The sequence below is a fragment of the Phacochoerus africanus genome, chromosome 9 (assembly GCF_016906955.1).
Source record: "Phacochoerus africanus isolate WHEZ1 chromosome 9, ROS_Pafr_v1, whole genome shotgun sequence".
Lineage (NCBI taxonomy): Eukaryota > Metazoa > Chordata > Mammalia > Artiodactyla > Suidae > Phacochoerus > Phacochoerus africanus.
In genome coordinates, this window is record NC_062552.1 from 754,219 (window position 1) to 768,333 (window position 14,115).

Sequence of the window (14,115 nt, forward strand, 5' to 3'; positions counted from 1 at the left end):
AAAGGTTGCGGGATGACTGGGACGTTGATTACATAGCTGTTCCCTTTTCAAGTGCGCGCCCCTCCCCACCGAGGCCGTCTGGTGTGCGAGGATTGTTTGAAAGGGAGGAAGCATTCTTGAAGTGGCGGGTGATGGATCGTCTAAACCCTTATGGGGCGTTTTGAGTGAGAATTTTGAGGCAGCTCATCAATAAAGACCCCCCTAGAGAGAGGGTGGGGCTGGAGAACAGCCCCCACCACGCAGCCCGTCGGCCGCAGGACCGGGTGGGAACCTCGTGGATGAGTGAAGACACCTTGCCTGGACCCGCATGGCCGCAGCCCTTCAGGTGGCACCTCATGGGGTGGGGGTGACAGCCGAAAGGCTGGTGGGCTCCCATCAGCAGGGTGTCGGGGGCAGGAAGAAAAGTAGAGGTGCGGGGGGGGGGGGGGGGTGCGCCTGGCTGCGCCAGGATGTACTTTCACTCCTTGCAGCTCTTCCTCCAGCTCCTCAGCCGCCCTACCGCACGCGGCTTCCCTTAAAGTAGACTTCTTTTCAAAGCCCCAGCCAAAAATCTGTCACCTTTCCAGAAATGGAGGAGGGAGATCGGGAGGTGATGGCATAGGTGCCATAAAGATGACCTGCCCGCTCAAGCCATCCCGAGGTTTGATAGCGGGAAACCCTGAGGGCCAAAGCAGAGAGCCCCCCCCCCCCCCCGCAAAGGCCTCTTCCCCTCCCTGGAGCCAAAGCTCAGAGACGTGCCTTCGGGGTCCTCCGCGCAGCCTGGAAGAGGAGGCTGCCCTGGGATGAGGAACCGGGAGGCCCCCCCCCCTTCCTTGGGAAGACAAAAACCTGCAAGGCAAGGGTTAGGGTTAGGGTTAGAGTTAGACAAGCCCAGAGTGGCGAGTGGCGGGCTTGTCTAGGAGGCGCGGCCACAGCGCCTCCCTGACTTTTGCTGCCGGGCCGCGAACACTCCCTCCCCCTCCTGCGGCTTTCGCCAGCACCCAGGAGCCGGGTCAGGCTGCCCCCGCCTCCAGAATCGACCGGCCACCAGACTGGAGGGAGGGGGGTAAAGAGGATGGGCCGGCCGGAGGGCTCCCCAAAGGCAGCGCCTCCCAGGCCAAGGCGGCGCCTGGGCGCCCCGAAGTCCTGAGCCGGGCTCTGGGCGCCTAGCGCTTTTATTTATCCCTGCAGAGGATGCTGGAGGACAAAAGAAATATTTGGACGTCAGAGCTGATTTATATTTTTGGAAGAGCTACGTTTCCTTTTCTGAAGAGAAGCAAGCGCGCCCCATATCCTGAGCGCAGCGGGGAGACAGGAGTGGCGTTTTGATGCTTCAGGAAGTTCATCCATCTCGGCCGCAAGCGCAGCCCGGCGCCCCGCGGGGTCCGCTGCCCGGGGAGATATTTATTTATTGGGGGGAGGGGAGGCAGGAGGGGAGGAGGCGAGCCGGACGTCTGAAGAAAGCCCGACTCCTGGGCTGGGACCTCCAGGGCGCCTCCGGGCCTGCAGACCACAGCGGGCCTGCCTGCCTCTCTGCTGGCCTTGCGACCTCGGAGCCAGTCTGGGTGATGATGCAGCCCTGGGCACGCACCCTCCTTCCTCCTGGGCCTGCAGCCCGTCCTGCCACGACGCGGGGCCCAGCCACCTTCCGCCCGAGCCTGGGGTGGTGGAAGCAGAAGCCGGGTGCCTGCCCTCCCAAGGCTGCAGAGCAGGGGCCGGCAGGGTGGGCGCAGGGGAGGGAAGCCCCGAGCTCAGGCGCACTAGGGCCCGCTCTCAAGACACAGCCTGGCTCCCTTGGCTCCTGTTTTGTCTCACCAGCGGGGACTCCCTCCCAGCAAAGCCAAGCAGACGTGCCAGGGGCGCCAGCACCCGCACTCGCTTTTGCCTTTTTTTCTCTCAAGCCTGGGGGGTGGGACGGGCTCCCCCAGTTTTCCAATGGAAGCCCACTGTTCCTGCTTCCTTGGGAGACACACGGGCAGTCCCAGCGGTGCACACTTTCTCTCCTCCCTGAGGCATCAGAGCTGCCTTTGGGGAGGAAAGGCTGCCCCTGCCCGCCGAGGAAACCCTCCTCTCAAGTTCAGGCCTCCCACCCCGGCTGTGGGCGAGGCCTAAGGGCGTCCCCCTCGGGGCTGCAGGTCGGGGGCCTGGGGCCTGGGGGCGGATGGGCCGGCTCCCGGACTGTCCCAGGGCTGGGCCGCCCCGGGTCAGGGCGCTGGGCCTGCGAGCCGGGCAGGGCAGCGGGAAGGGGCGTGCTGTGGCCGGCGCTCTGGCCGGCGCTCGGGCGGCCTGGACCCCCACCCACCCCAAGCACCGCAGATCTGGCCAAGAGGGCGAGCGCCAGCGCGCCACCCCACCGCCGGGCCCGGGGAAAGTGGGGCCCGTCCGGGGATGGCTCAGGAAGGTGGCTGTAAAAAGATCCCTGCCTGGGGCGCAGGCCGTTGGAGAGCGGAAGAACCTATCTAAATAAACGTTTGCCGTTGGGTGGCTGGCTTTCCAGCCCGGAGGTCCGGGGCGCTGCACTAGGAAGGCGCTGACGCCACGCCGCCACCGCCGCCGCCGCCGGGTGTAAGGTTCCCTCTGTGGCCGCTCCGCTCCTGGACAAGGTGGCCTCCCCAACCCCAGCCTCGGCGCCACCTCCTGGCCTCCTGGCCGGACTGTCTACTGTAAATTCAAGTTCCCAGCAGCCGCCAAGTCTCACGGGCTCCTAGTCCTCCAGTCCTCGAGCCTGGCGTCAGCACCTCGCCCACCCGCCCCCCTGGAAAGGCCGCTGGGCACACCTAACTGGGTACCAGCACACAGGGTGACAGGGTGGTGGATTCCCGACTGAACTGAGAGGAGGCTTTGCTCCCGCTGCAGGGGAGAGGCCTAGGGTGGCCGCAAACGGTGGGTGCAGTGCGTCCCTGGGGTGGGTGACTGGTTTAGTCTAAGCCACTTCATGTAAAACCCACGAAGCAGAGGAAGCGCGCTGAGAGCATAAAATGCAAACCGCAATAATGAAGAGATTTCCTAGAATAAAACACCGATTACAGAACCGAATCAGAGAAGCCCAGGCTCCCCGAAGTTTACATTCCCTTTGTGCTGGAGCAGGGGCGGGACCCCAGGGCTTGGAGCCAGAAAGGAACCCGCAGCCCAGACGGAGTCGGGCTACCCCAGGGGTCAGAGCAGGGGATGAGGGACCGGGCTGGCCTGCGCTCATTTTAAGGAACCCTACCTTGCCTTCTCCTAAGAACAACGTCAGGGCTTCTGTCATTTACAGGACAGTGAAGGTCCATCAGGAAGAGCTCGGAAACAGGCAGCTTCTGCGCAAGACTGGTTCAGAGACAAACACAACTGCTTTTCACCGTGTGTGACACGGAGACGCAGGTGTGGCTGCCAGGACAGAGTTTGACATAACCTGTCATCATGTGCCTTCTTTCCCAGGAGACTTGTATTAATCAGTAATTCAAACAAAGTTCCAAGGAGTTTTGCTGCCATGGAGCGGCAGCAGCCCTACAGAGACGCCAGGCCTGAGCCACAGGCCCAGGTGCCGTTTCCTCTGCATCCTCTGACCTCGCTGAGCCTCGGCTTCCTGCCCCCTAACAGGGGACATACTGAGCCCACGTGGCAGGGACATGGTACAAGTGGAAAGGCTTATCTCCGTGAAGCCTGGGGTCTGGATTTCTAAACCTGGGCGGGGGGGTGGGGGGTCCTCCCAGAAAGAGTTCTGAAGAAGAGCCCATTCCTGCTCAGATAACACAGGTCACCAGCCTCTGGATCTTCCTGGGAGGAGAGAGGCTCTCAGCCGGCAGACCTGCTCTCCAAAGCCCACCACCTTCCAGGACCCGCCCGGCCTCCTGGAACAGTCACCCAACCAGAAAGAGGCCTTGCTTGCAAGTTTAGAGCGTTTAGGAAAATAGACACCACGGTCCCTGACTGGGGGACAAGGGAGGTTTTCAATATCCTTGAACATTTAAGCAGATACATTGGTAGAGACGAAAAATGCACAGAGTAGGCTTGTTTGTTCTTTTAAATGAGCATCTATGGTCCCCCCCCAAATTCCAGGCAGAATGAGAGCATTTTGGGGGGGGGTAGGCTCTAGAGCTTCCATCATTCTCAGAAAAGACCCATGACCCCCAAACTGGTAACTACATCCTGGTGCCTGGTACACATGCCATCCCCAGCCCAACTGGATTTTAGGGGTGGTGCTTTGTATCCTTCGTTCTCTGGGTCCTAAAACCTTTGAGGGCCTGAGATCCAATGGACCTGAAATCCCCAGTGCAGAAAAGCAGAGAGGGTCCAGGGACAGGGGTCTCTCTGTCCCCTCCCTGAATTTCTCGCTAATCCCCCCCCCACCCCATCCACAAATGAGGTGACTGCCCTTTTGGTCCCTGAGCGTCTCCGATGGGCCAGTTCTCTTGCCTTTGCCTGCCCAGCCACGCGGGCGGGTGCGGGCGCCCACGCGGGGAGCACCTGCACTGGAGGGTGCTTGCTCCCTTCACACACGCTGTTCTCCTCTCTCCGGGTTCTCTCGCATTTCATTATTTTTCAGACACTTAAAGCACTGGTTTCGTGAACACACTCTATCCACTTCCATTTTTAATTATAGTTATTGCATATAAAAGGACAAAAAGGGTAAGCGAAAAATACCATGAAATTAACAGGGACCTACCCAAAGGGAAATAACAACAACAGCAGCTCCCCAGTCACTCAGACAGGAATTCTCAGAAGTGGAAACAACTGCAAACCCCCTTCCCCAACCCAACCAAAACATCCCAGCCGGAAAAGAGCGGCTTGTTTCTTTTTTCTATTGGAAACGAGCGGTAAACTGAGTTCATTTTGGCCGTGTTTTCTTAGCTGACTCTCGGCTACAATCAAGCCATTTTCGGACACATTCCCATGTAGGTGCCAGGGGTGCTCTGGAGGAAGCTGTCGACGCCTGTTCAGCTAATTTAGGTTTTCTTTGTCTAATTACAGTGGAGCTTAGGGAAAAGGAGCCCGGCTCAGGGCAGTAAACTGACACTCGCTCTCCGTGTGTGGCATCCAGGCAGGGTTTGATGGAAAAAGCCTGCTTCCACTCAACTTCAGGTCACTGTCTGGGGCCAGCCCAGCCCCCAGCCTCCCCTCCCTCCCCTCCCTCCCCCTCGGCTCTATAGCCCCAGGCCCGCTCCGCCTGGGAGCAAAACGCCAGGCGCTCAAGGGCACAGGGAGCCAGGGCAGCTCCGCGAGCTGCCTGGGTGCGCGTCCACCTGGGCTCTGGCAGCCACCTTCTCTGCACCTACACAGCCTCCCCTCTCTCGGCCCCCACCGCACCCCAACTCCCAGGTCGCCCCCTCCCCCGCCAGCCCCTGCACAGGCACCTGGGTCCTTGGTGAGCAGAGGCAGAGCTGTGCCCCTGTGGGCCTGCTCCGCAGCACCCCGCTCTGGGCCGCCATCTGTGCAGCCAGGTCAGCTCCCAGACCCCCCACTCTTCCCCACCTCCAGCCGGTCCAGTCCTCGCACGTGTAATCCAGTAACTAACGGTCCGCCTCGCGGGAAGTGGTTCTCCAGAGGGCACCCTCTGGAGAACCACTTGGCTCCGACCGCTGGGGAGGGATGAGCCACGCTGGGGTGCAGGGCTCCCCACGCAGGGCACCTCCCCGGCAGCACACACGGAGACTGAGGATGCGAGTCTAAATCTGGTGACAGTGGCACGCATGCCTTCCGGCTGAGGGTAAATACACTGTCTCACTCTGGTCGCTCAGCCGGGCCTACTCTGGGCATTGCTTACAAAACATCAAGTGGAAAACAGAAAGGAAGTGGAAACTAGTGAAAACAGCAGTCCTGCTCGACCACGTTTCCAAAACTCTAAAATGACTCCTTAAGGAGCATGGCCTCTGCCCTCCGCGAAGAGCGGGCAGCGCCCGCAGGCCCTGTCCCAGGAGAGAGGACTGGCACGTTACCTTTGGGCGTCGGGCTCCCGGGCTCGTGGCAGAGGCCGCAGTGTCCCCTGAGGCTGACAGCAGGGTCATCGCGGGCGTGGGCTGCAGCGGCTAAGGAGGTCCGGCGGCGGCACCAGCGGCAGCACCACTCGGCCAAGGACGGCCTGGTGGGGGGGGAGGGGAGGAGGGGAGGGGAGGGGGAGGGGAGGAGGATGAGCGGGAGGCGAGGAGGAGGAGGGCGAAGGAGGGGGAGGAGAAGGGGTGGGTCCTGCCGCCGGGGGCGGCTGGCTCTGGGATGGGGGCAGGGGTGCCCTAAGCGCCAAAGAGAAAGAAGATTTCCCCCGATCCTAGGTGGTCGAGTTTGGCGGGGCGGGGCGGGCGGTGGGGTGGGGGGGGATCATTCCGGCCCAACTTGAGTCCGGCTCCCGATCCTCGGTTCGAAAGAGGGTGGGAGGGAGGAGAGCGTCAGAGTCCCAGAGAGGAGTTAAAGGGCCGAGGGGGACCCGGGCGAGCGCCGAGCGAGATAAGGGAGGGAGCGCCAGCTCGGGGGAGGAGTGAGCGCCGGCCGAGCGCGCCTCCCCGGGCGGCGGCGGCGGGGAGGGGGCAGGGCGGGGTGGGGGGAGGGCGGCGGGGGAGGGGGCAGGGCGGGGTGGGGGGAGGGCGCGGGCGGGAGGAAGTCCGAGAGACAGAGCGAGGAGCGCTCCTGAGCGGAGACGTCGGGCTCGTCCCCGGGGTCCCGGCCGCGGTCCCCGCTCGCGCGCGCAGCCTCCCGGCGCCCGGCCGCTCCGGCTCCGCGGCCCGGAGGCCGCCGCGCAGGCCGGGCCCGAGGCCCGGGGAGGGATGCGCTGGGCGTCGCCTCCGGCCCGCGGCCGCCGCCAGGAGCCCGGGCGGAGCTGAGCGAGGCGACGCCGAAGCGCTGGCTCGGAGCGGCCGCGGCTGCAGCCCGGGCGGCGGGCTAGGGCGCCCGCCCGGCCTCTGGGCCGACCGCGCTCCGGCACCCCCGCGCCCGGGCCCGCCCCCGCCGCCCGGCCCTGCTCCCGGGCCCCCGATGACCTCCGAGGGCGGGCCGCCGCCGCGCCCGCCGCCGGCCCCGCTCCGCCGCGCGTGCAGCCCGGCCCCCGGCGCGCTGCAGGCCGCCCTGATGAGCCCGCCGCCCGCCGCCGCCGCCGCGCTGGAGGCCGCCTCGTCCTCGGCGTCCGCGTCGGCATCCGCCTCCTGCGCCTCGGCCGCCGCCTCGGCCGGCGCGCCCCCGGCCGCCTGCAAGAGCGCGGGCGGCGGCGGCGCGGGCGCGGGCGGCGGGGGCGCCAAGAAGGCGAGCTCGGGGCTGCGGCGGCCCGAGAAGCCGCCCTACTCGTACATCGCGCTCATCGTCATGGCCATCCAGAGCTCGCCCGCCAAGCGCCTGACGCTCAGCGAGATCTACCAGTTCCTGCAGGCGCGCTTCCCCTTCTTCCGCGGCGCCTACCAGGGCTGGAAGAACTCCGTGCGCCACAACCTCTCGCTCAACGAGTGCTTCATCAAGCTGCCCAAGGGCCTGGGGCGGCCGGGCAAGGGCCACTACTGGACCATCGACCCGGCCAGCGAGTTCATGTTCGAGGAGGGCTCGTTCCGCCGCCGGCCGCGCGGCTTCAGGCGGAAGTGCCAGGCGCTCAAGCCCATGTACCACCGCGTGGTGAGCGGCCTGGGCTTCGGGGCTTCGCTGCTGCCGCAGGGCTTCGACTTCCAGGCGCCCCCGTCGGCGCCGCTCGGCTGCCACGCGCAGGGCGGCTACGGCGGCCTCGACATGATGCCCGCGGGCTATGACGCGGGCGCCGGCGCCCCGGGCCACGCGCACCCGCACCACCACCACCACCACGTCCCGCACATGTCGCCCAACCCGGGCTCCACCTACATGGCCAGCTGCCCTGTGCCCGCCGGGCCCGGGGGCGTGGGCGCGGCGGGCGGAGGCGGCGGCGGCGGGGACTACGGCCCGGACAGCAGCAGCAGCCCCGTGCCCTCGTCGCCGGCCATGGCGAGCGCCATCGAGTGCCACTCGCCCTACACGAGCCCCGCGGCGCACTGGAGCTCGCCCGGCGCCTCGCCTTACCTCAAGCAGCCGCCCGCCCTGACGCCGGGCAGCAACCCCGCGGCCTCGGCGGGCCTGCACACCAGCATGTCCTCGTACTCGCTGGAGCAGAGCTACTTGCACCAGAACGCCCGCGAGGATCTCCCAGGTACCCGGCCCGGCCCGCGCGGGCGTCCCCTCAGGCCTCCCGCTCCGATGGGCGCCGCGGCCCCGGGGGAGCTGACGCCCTGTTCACAGGGGGAGCCGGCTGCGGCCGCACCGCCCCACACCTCGGCCCCAGCTGGGCCTCCGGAATTTGCCTCCCTGGGAGGATGGTGCCAAGCCGCCAGCCTTTGTGGCATCTCTGGGTGTCCCCGTGGGCGCACGGAGGAGCACCCAGCTCAGGCCTGACTTAGCTTAGAGAGAGAGCTTGTGGGCTTAGGGGACCTTGGCCGAGGCGCCGTGACTGGTTTCTTCTGTCTTTGTTTTAAAGTTGGTTTTGCAGTGCTTTTGCTCCAAGGTAGATGTCAGAAGGGGGGCTGCTCTGTACCTGAGAGGTGGCTAGGGAGGGGGCCCACGGGGCACATGCTGAGAGGAGAGGAAAGGAGGGAGGGGCCCCTTCCTGGGTTCCTGCACGGGAGAGACTGGATGCCAGGCTGCTGGGGAGTCCGTCCCCTGCTGCCTCTCAGCGTGCCCAGGTTGCTGATCCGCGGGTCTGTCTGGCCTAGGCCAGCAGGACCTGGGGCCCACGGCGAGGCTCCCCGGAGAAACCCCTGCCCCTTGGGCGCCACTTGGAGTGCTGCCGGCGTAAATTGTGTTGGTTGCAGATCATGAAAATTTATTGACTTGCCAAAGGCGGTGAAAGGTGGGAGGGACGGATGGGGGTGGAAGAGGGAATTGGAGTCTTTGGCCAGGTTTATGGGGACAGTGGAGATAAACCGTTACATTAACCCCTCTAGGGCCAGCTCGTCTGGCCCCAAGTGGTGCTCTGGCTGCCACTCACCTTCCGCCCCAAGGAGAGCAGGGTTCACAGGAGGATGCATACATTGCAGGCTCCTCGGCTGTTGTGGGGCGAGAGCAGAGGGAGAGAGGAAGCCCAGAAATGGGCAAAAGATGTCTGTTCCCTGGACGGTGAAATTTCCCAAATAGGCCTTTAAATGCGGGTCTCAGAGGTTAACTAAACAAAGACAGTCTGTGCAGGACCACACCGGAGAGGGTTTTAGCTTGACTTAACCCACTGAGAGCAGAGTCTTGTTCCATTTTATGGGAATTTCAACAAGTAACCAACACAGACGACCCTCCCCTCCGATTTTTTTTATCCCCCTGGGACTGGCTGTCAATCACGGCCTGGAGGGGCCGCAGGCTCTGCACTCGCCCGCTCCGCTCCCCTCCAGGCCCTCGGGGCCTTCGGCGGGTCCTCGGCTGCCTTCGGCCCTCTCTGCTCCCGGCTCCCCGCTCCCGCTGCAACCCAGACTCCCAGGCTGCCCTGAAACGCTGCACTAAACGTTACAAAACACAGGAAAGAGGCTTCTGATCCCTCCGTGAGGCCGCCTTGCCCCACCCTCCACACCGGGCACAGGCGCTGGTTCCAGAAACACAGAGGCCTAGAGCACGACTCGGTCTGGGAGGGAAGGGCCCTGCCTCGCCACCGCCCTCAGAGCCGCGTCTCTGGGGTGGCCAGCCAGGCGCTTGGCCTCTTCCTCCCCCTGCCCTGGCTCCCGCTCCCCTCGAACATTCTTCCAGGGGACCTCGTTGTCGACTCCCAGGCCGAGGCCCGGCAGACTGAGAGCGGAGGGCCCCGTGAGGCCGGCCGGGAGGTACCCCTCTCCAGACCGTGCACTAGGGCTGGGAGGAAAGGGGCTCCCTCTCTGCATCCTAAGAGCCTTTTGAGGATGAGCCAGGGCTTTAGATCCCTCTGTGGGCACATCAGAGTGCTGTGTGAGCGCCATCTCAGGGCCTGGTGGGCCCATGGGTTAGAGAGGCGGGAACCGGCACCACGAGGGGCTTTAACCCACGCTAAAGGCACCTGCACGCAGCGACCGCACTCGTGGGGCGGCTCACGAGTGTGGCCTCTGGCCACAGGAGGTGCCTCGGGGCGCTGAACGGGGCCGAGGCGCTGCGGGCTGCCCGGTGGGGTCTGGTGCGGGGAAGGCTGAATCTGGCTGCCGCCAGCATGGGCTGGCCGGCCCCTCAGCCCACAGGGACCGGAGAAGACTCGGGCCGCCGGGCCTGGCACAGCCGGAGGTGCTGAGAAAGCAAAAGCAAAAGTCCGAGGCGGTCGGTCGGCGCTCAGCAGCCAGGCCCAGGCCCAGGCCTTGCGCATCCTCGGCCGGCCCGGCTGGGGGTGGCCCCGCAGCGGAGGGGCTGCAGCGGCACGCCTTCCGAGGGGCAGTTCCACCCCCCTGGGTCCTGCTTCTCCACAGGGGCCCAGGAAGATGCGAGTCCTCTCCCTCCTGGCCCTTCTCTGGCTTTAGGGTGGTTTTTGTTCGCCCCCCCACCTCCCCCATGGCCTGCCCCTCGGCCCTGCCGGCGGATGGGAAGCACGGCCAGAGGCTGGAGACCAGAGGCACGTCTATGGGGCAGGGGCTTGGCGGCGGTTGCACTGCCCGGAGCCCTGGGCCTGGGTCCAGTCGCTGTTCCAGCCCGGCCGGGCCTCCAGGAGTCACAGCAGCTCAGGCCCAGAGAAGCCGGCCCACAGGGGACGGTGCTTGTGCCTGGGCCCGCCGTGGCCCAAGGGAACCAAGCCGCGGTCCAGAGCCGTCCTCTGGCACACCGTTGGAAACAGAACCTCCTAAGGCTGCGTTTCCTCTACCAGTTTTATAGCAAAAGACAGAAAGACAGGCCACCTCCTTTGGCGTCCAAAGAAGACACGAGTTAAATGCAAGTTTGAACACGCAGGGGCGCGGGTTGCGGCGGAACACACGTTTCTGAAGCTCTCCCCTCTCTCCTTTCAGTGGGCCTGCCGCGGTACCAGCACCACCCGGCGCCGGTGTGCGACAGAAAAGACTTCGTCCTCAACTTCAACGGCATTTCTTCCTTCCACCCCTCCGCCAGCGGGGCCTACTACCACCACCACCACCACCAGAGCGTCTGCCAGGACATCAAGCCCTGTGTCATGTGAACGGAGCGAGGGGGCCGCGCAGGGGCCCGCCGTCCCCCTGGGGGCGCTGACTGAGGTGGGCTCCCCGGGCAGGCGGGCGGCAGGCGCAGCAGTAAGTAGCGCACCAGTCACCAGGCCGAGTCCCCGGGCCAGCCTTGTGCACTGATCTTCTTTGGCTGGTGGCAGAAGGACGGCCCCCCGCCCCCATACGCAGGCTCCCGGCCCCAGGAGAGGAGACGGGAGAGGAGGACTCAGAAACAGGCGTGAAACCCTGAGCTCTTCGCGGCCTTCGGGAACCAGGGTCTGCCGCCCGCAGGGGAGCTGAGTGCGTTTCTTTGTGGAGAATGCGAGTGCCTTTCTAAGTGGCCGTGCTGAGAAGGCCATCGACGGAGTGGCCTGGTTCTGTGGGAGCGTGGTCTTTTGCCAAACACTGCCTTGGGATACAGGTGCCAAAGAACACTGTCCAGAAAGTATTCAGCAACAGCGCGTCTCGTTGGAGAGCGTGGTCCTCAGTATGGTGACAACACAACGTCTTTGCACGGCCGTCCCCGCCACCGTATTTTAAAGATAGTTTTATGACCTTCGTGTATACCCACACTTTGCTTGTATTTTCAAAGGAGGATGTGTTTGCACGCACGTATACTTTTACAGTTTGCCAAACTATTTTGATGTAAAATTTTTTCAATAAAATGTACATAACCAAGCGTGGTGGGGAGCTTTCCTCCGAGGCACCGCCGCGCGGCTGGCTCTGCCCTGGGCGTTTTCTCCTTCTTCCAAGCTGTGTAATTGACGTGCTGTGGGGCCTCTGCCTTTCGTAGCACAGGCCGGGTTCTGATGGTGGGTCTTCTCGGGAGAGGAAGAGAAGCAGCAGCAAGCGTTTCTGTGACTTCTTTCCTTCAGCCTGGCTCTTCCTGGCTACACAGAAACCAGAAGGTGAGAGGCACTGAAAAGAAAACCAGGCAAGATCATGGCCCGAGGAAACCAAGTTTGGTGCCCCGTCTGCTGTCGTCCCTGCGCGCAGGGCCAGCGGGGGGCCAGTGGTCGCTGGGGCTCCTCCTTGGGTGGCCGAGCCTGGCAGATCCCCAGTGGGGAGTGGGGAGCCTGCGAGGGTGGGCAGCCTCCCGTCAGGGTGTTCAACGCTCCCTCCGGGTGACAGAAGCAGGGCGGGGCTCACAAGGTGTCTGTCCCACCCCGCGGGGCCCCTCGACCCCCAGTCTCTCCCCGTTAGTCCCCCCACCCTCTGCCGTGTCGCAGGGGAGCCGTGGTTTCCCTGGGAGCCTCTCCTTTCCTGCTTCCTGACCACAGAGCTGCTCTGCTCGGGGACGAAGAGCAGACACAGAGGCCTGCCCGTCCCGCGGGCTCTGGCAGGCTGGCCTGTCAGGGCTGTGCGGGAGCAGAGGGGTCTTGGCTCCTGCTTTTGCACCGAGAGCCCACCGGTTCCTCCTTTCCTGGCAGGCTGCCTCCCCTGCGGCCCGGCGCCCCTTCCCGGCGGGGTCTCACACGCGGGGATTCTGGATTCGGAGTGCATTTCAGTCCAAGGACATCTCAGCAAACCACCTTGTTTCGTAAAGTCCTAACCATCTGCCTAATCCGTAGGCTTCCTTTCTATATTTCCCGAAATTAAGCAGCGATTTAAACCTTTTTGTGTGTCTCCATTATCATATTTGCAGGCAAATAGGGCTTTTTTCTCCTTTTATTCTGAGCTCCTCGGAGGCCTGCTATAAATTATGAAGTCAGTTTCAGAGTTTGCTCCGACCACAGCGCTGTGTTTACATTCCTTCGGAGGCAGCCGGCATGGTCGTAATTTATATCCTAAACACTCGAACGTAACTTGTTTATACAGAGAATGACAGGACTCGGGGAACCGCGGCGCGGGGCCTCGGCGGGCCCAGTGCGCCCCCTCGTGGTGCAGGAGGCCCCGCGCACAGAGACGCAAGAACTTTCCAAAAATGACTCGGTTTTTTTGTGGCGCTTTTCCCCACCCCTCGGAGGGGGGAGGCGTGCCTCTGGAGGGAGGCGGCGACGGCAGACCTCGGAGACGCTGCGGCGGGGTGGTAGGCCCGCACGGTAAAGTAAATACTGCAGTAAAGCGAGTCACACACATCTTTCGGCTTCCCTGTGCCTTTGAAAGTTGTGTGTACACTGTCCGGGAGCCTGTTAAGGGAGCAGCAGCATTCTGTCCCAAACATGTAAATACCTCCACTTGAAAGTACTTTGCTAAAAATGCCAGCTGTCCTCTGTGCCTTCAGTGAAACCTCCTGGTGGCATCAACCCCTCATCACAGACTGCCACGACCAACGTCACCACCATAAATTTGGAATATTGCGAGAATTACCAAAATGGGACCGGGAGACTCGGACGGAGCCATACTGTTGGGAAATGACACTGAGAGACTCACTCCCTGCAGGGTCGTCATACATCTTCCCTTCCTTAAAAAAAAAAAAAAAAAAAAAAAAAAAAGGCAGAGAAAGAAAGAAACAGACAAACTAAAGCCCCCAATACCTGGGAAGCCTGATATGATGGGGCTCAATAAAGTGAGGTGGGCCCGCACTGTGGGCGTCCTGGCTGTCAGGGTTTTGAGCCACACCCCCTGATTCCCCTTCTTTCACGTGTCACACGCAACACCTTTGCATCTGAAGTCTCAGACACAGGTGAGGTGGGTCCTGAAGCAGCGCCCAGTGTGGCAAAATCGCAGCAGCACCCCCCCACCAGTCTGTGGTGGTAGGGGTGGGGCTCCAGAGCTTGCATCCTAATCAGCTCCCCCGGGGGTGCTCTGCTGCATGGTCCAGGAACTGCACTTTGAAAACCACAGGTCCAGAAGGGAGTGTGAATTATCGATATTTTACAGGTTCACATGGGTGGGTGTGAAGCCTCGCCCATTAATTATTCAGCAAAGATCTAAAAGGTTCTTCAAAAGTAATTCATCCACCGATAAATGTCATTTATTACTGGCTCCTCGGAAATGTAAGGCCTAATTCTGAGACCTGAGCCAGGAAGTAGAGAACCCCCGTTTTTATTCAAAGCAATAATACCTCTTGTTTTATTCTAGCAAACTTTGAAAAATCTACCCCCAGGCACCACGAGTCTGGGTACCT

The 14,115-nt window shown here is 62.9% G+C and overlaps 1 protein-coding gene and 1 long non-coding RNA gene across 2 annotated transcripts in view; one reads left to right on the plus strand and one right to left on the minus strand.

The window, feature by feature from the left end:
• LOC125135392 (uncharacterized) overlaps positions 1-6,059 on the minus strand; it is a 34,489-nt gene extending 28,430 nt beyond the window's left edge. The window contains exon 1 of the long non-coding RNA XR_007136953.1: positions 5,898-6,059. This is a non-coding gene — a long non-coding RNA (uncharacterized LOC125135392). The remainder of the gene's footprint in view (positions 1-5,897) is intronic.
• A 503-nt stretch (positions 6,060-6,562) lies between these two features.
• FOXF2 (forkhead box F2) lies at positions 6,563-11,724 on the plus strand. Its single transcript, XM_047795503.1, has 2 exons — positions 6,563-8,089; positions 10,875-11,724. The coding sequence occupies exons 1-2, from the start codon at positions 6,925-6,927 to the stop codon at positions 11,039-11,041; spliced, it is 1,332 nt and encodes a 443-aa protein (XP_047651459.1). The 5' UTR covers positions 6,563-6,924; the 3' UTR covers positions 11,042-11,724.
• Positions 11,725-14,115: the final 2,391 nt, after the last annotated feature.

Coding starts and splice junctions, on each gene's coding strand:
- FOXF2 (XM_047795503.1), top strand. CDS start 6,925: ATGACCTCCGAGGGCGGGCCGCCGCCGCGCCCGCCGCCGGCCCCGCTC. Junction 8,090..10,874: donor CGCCCGCGAGGATCTCCCAG/GTACCCGGCCCG, acceptor CTCTCCTTTCAG/TGGGCCTGCCGCGGTACCAG.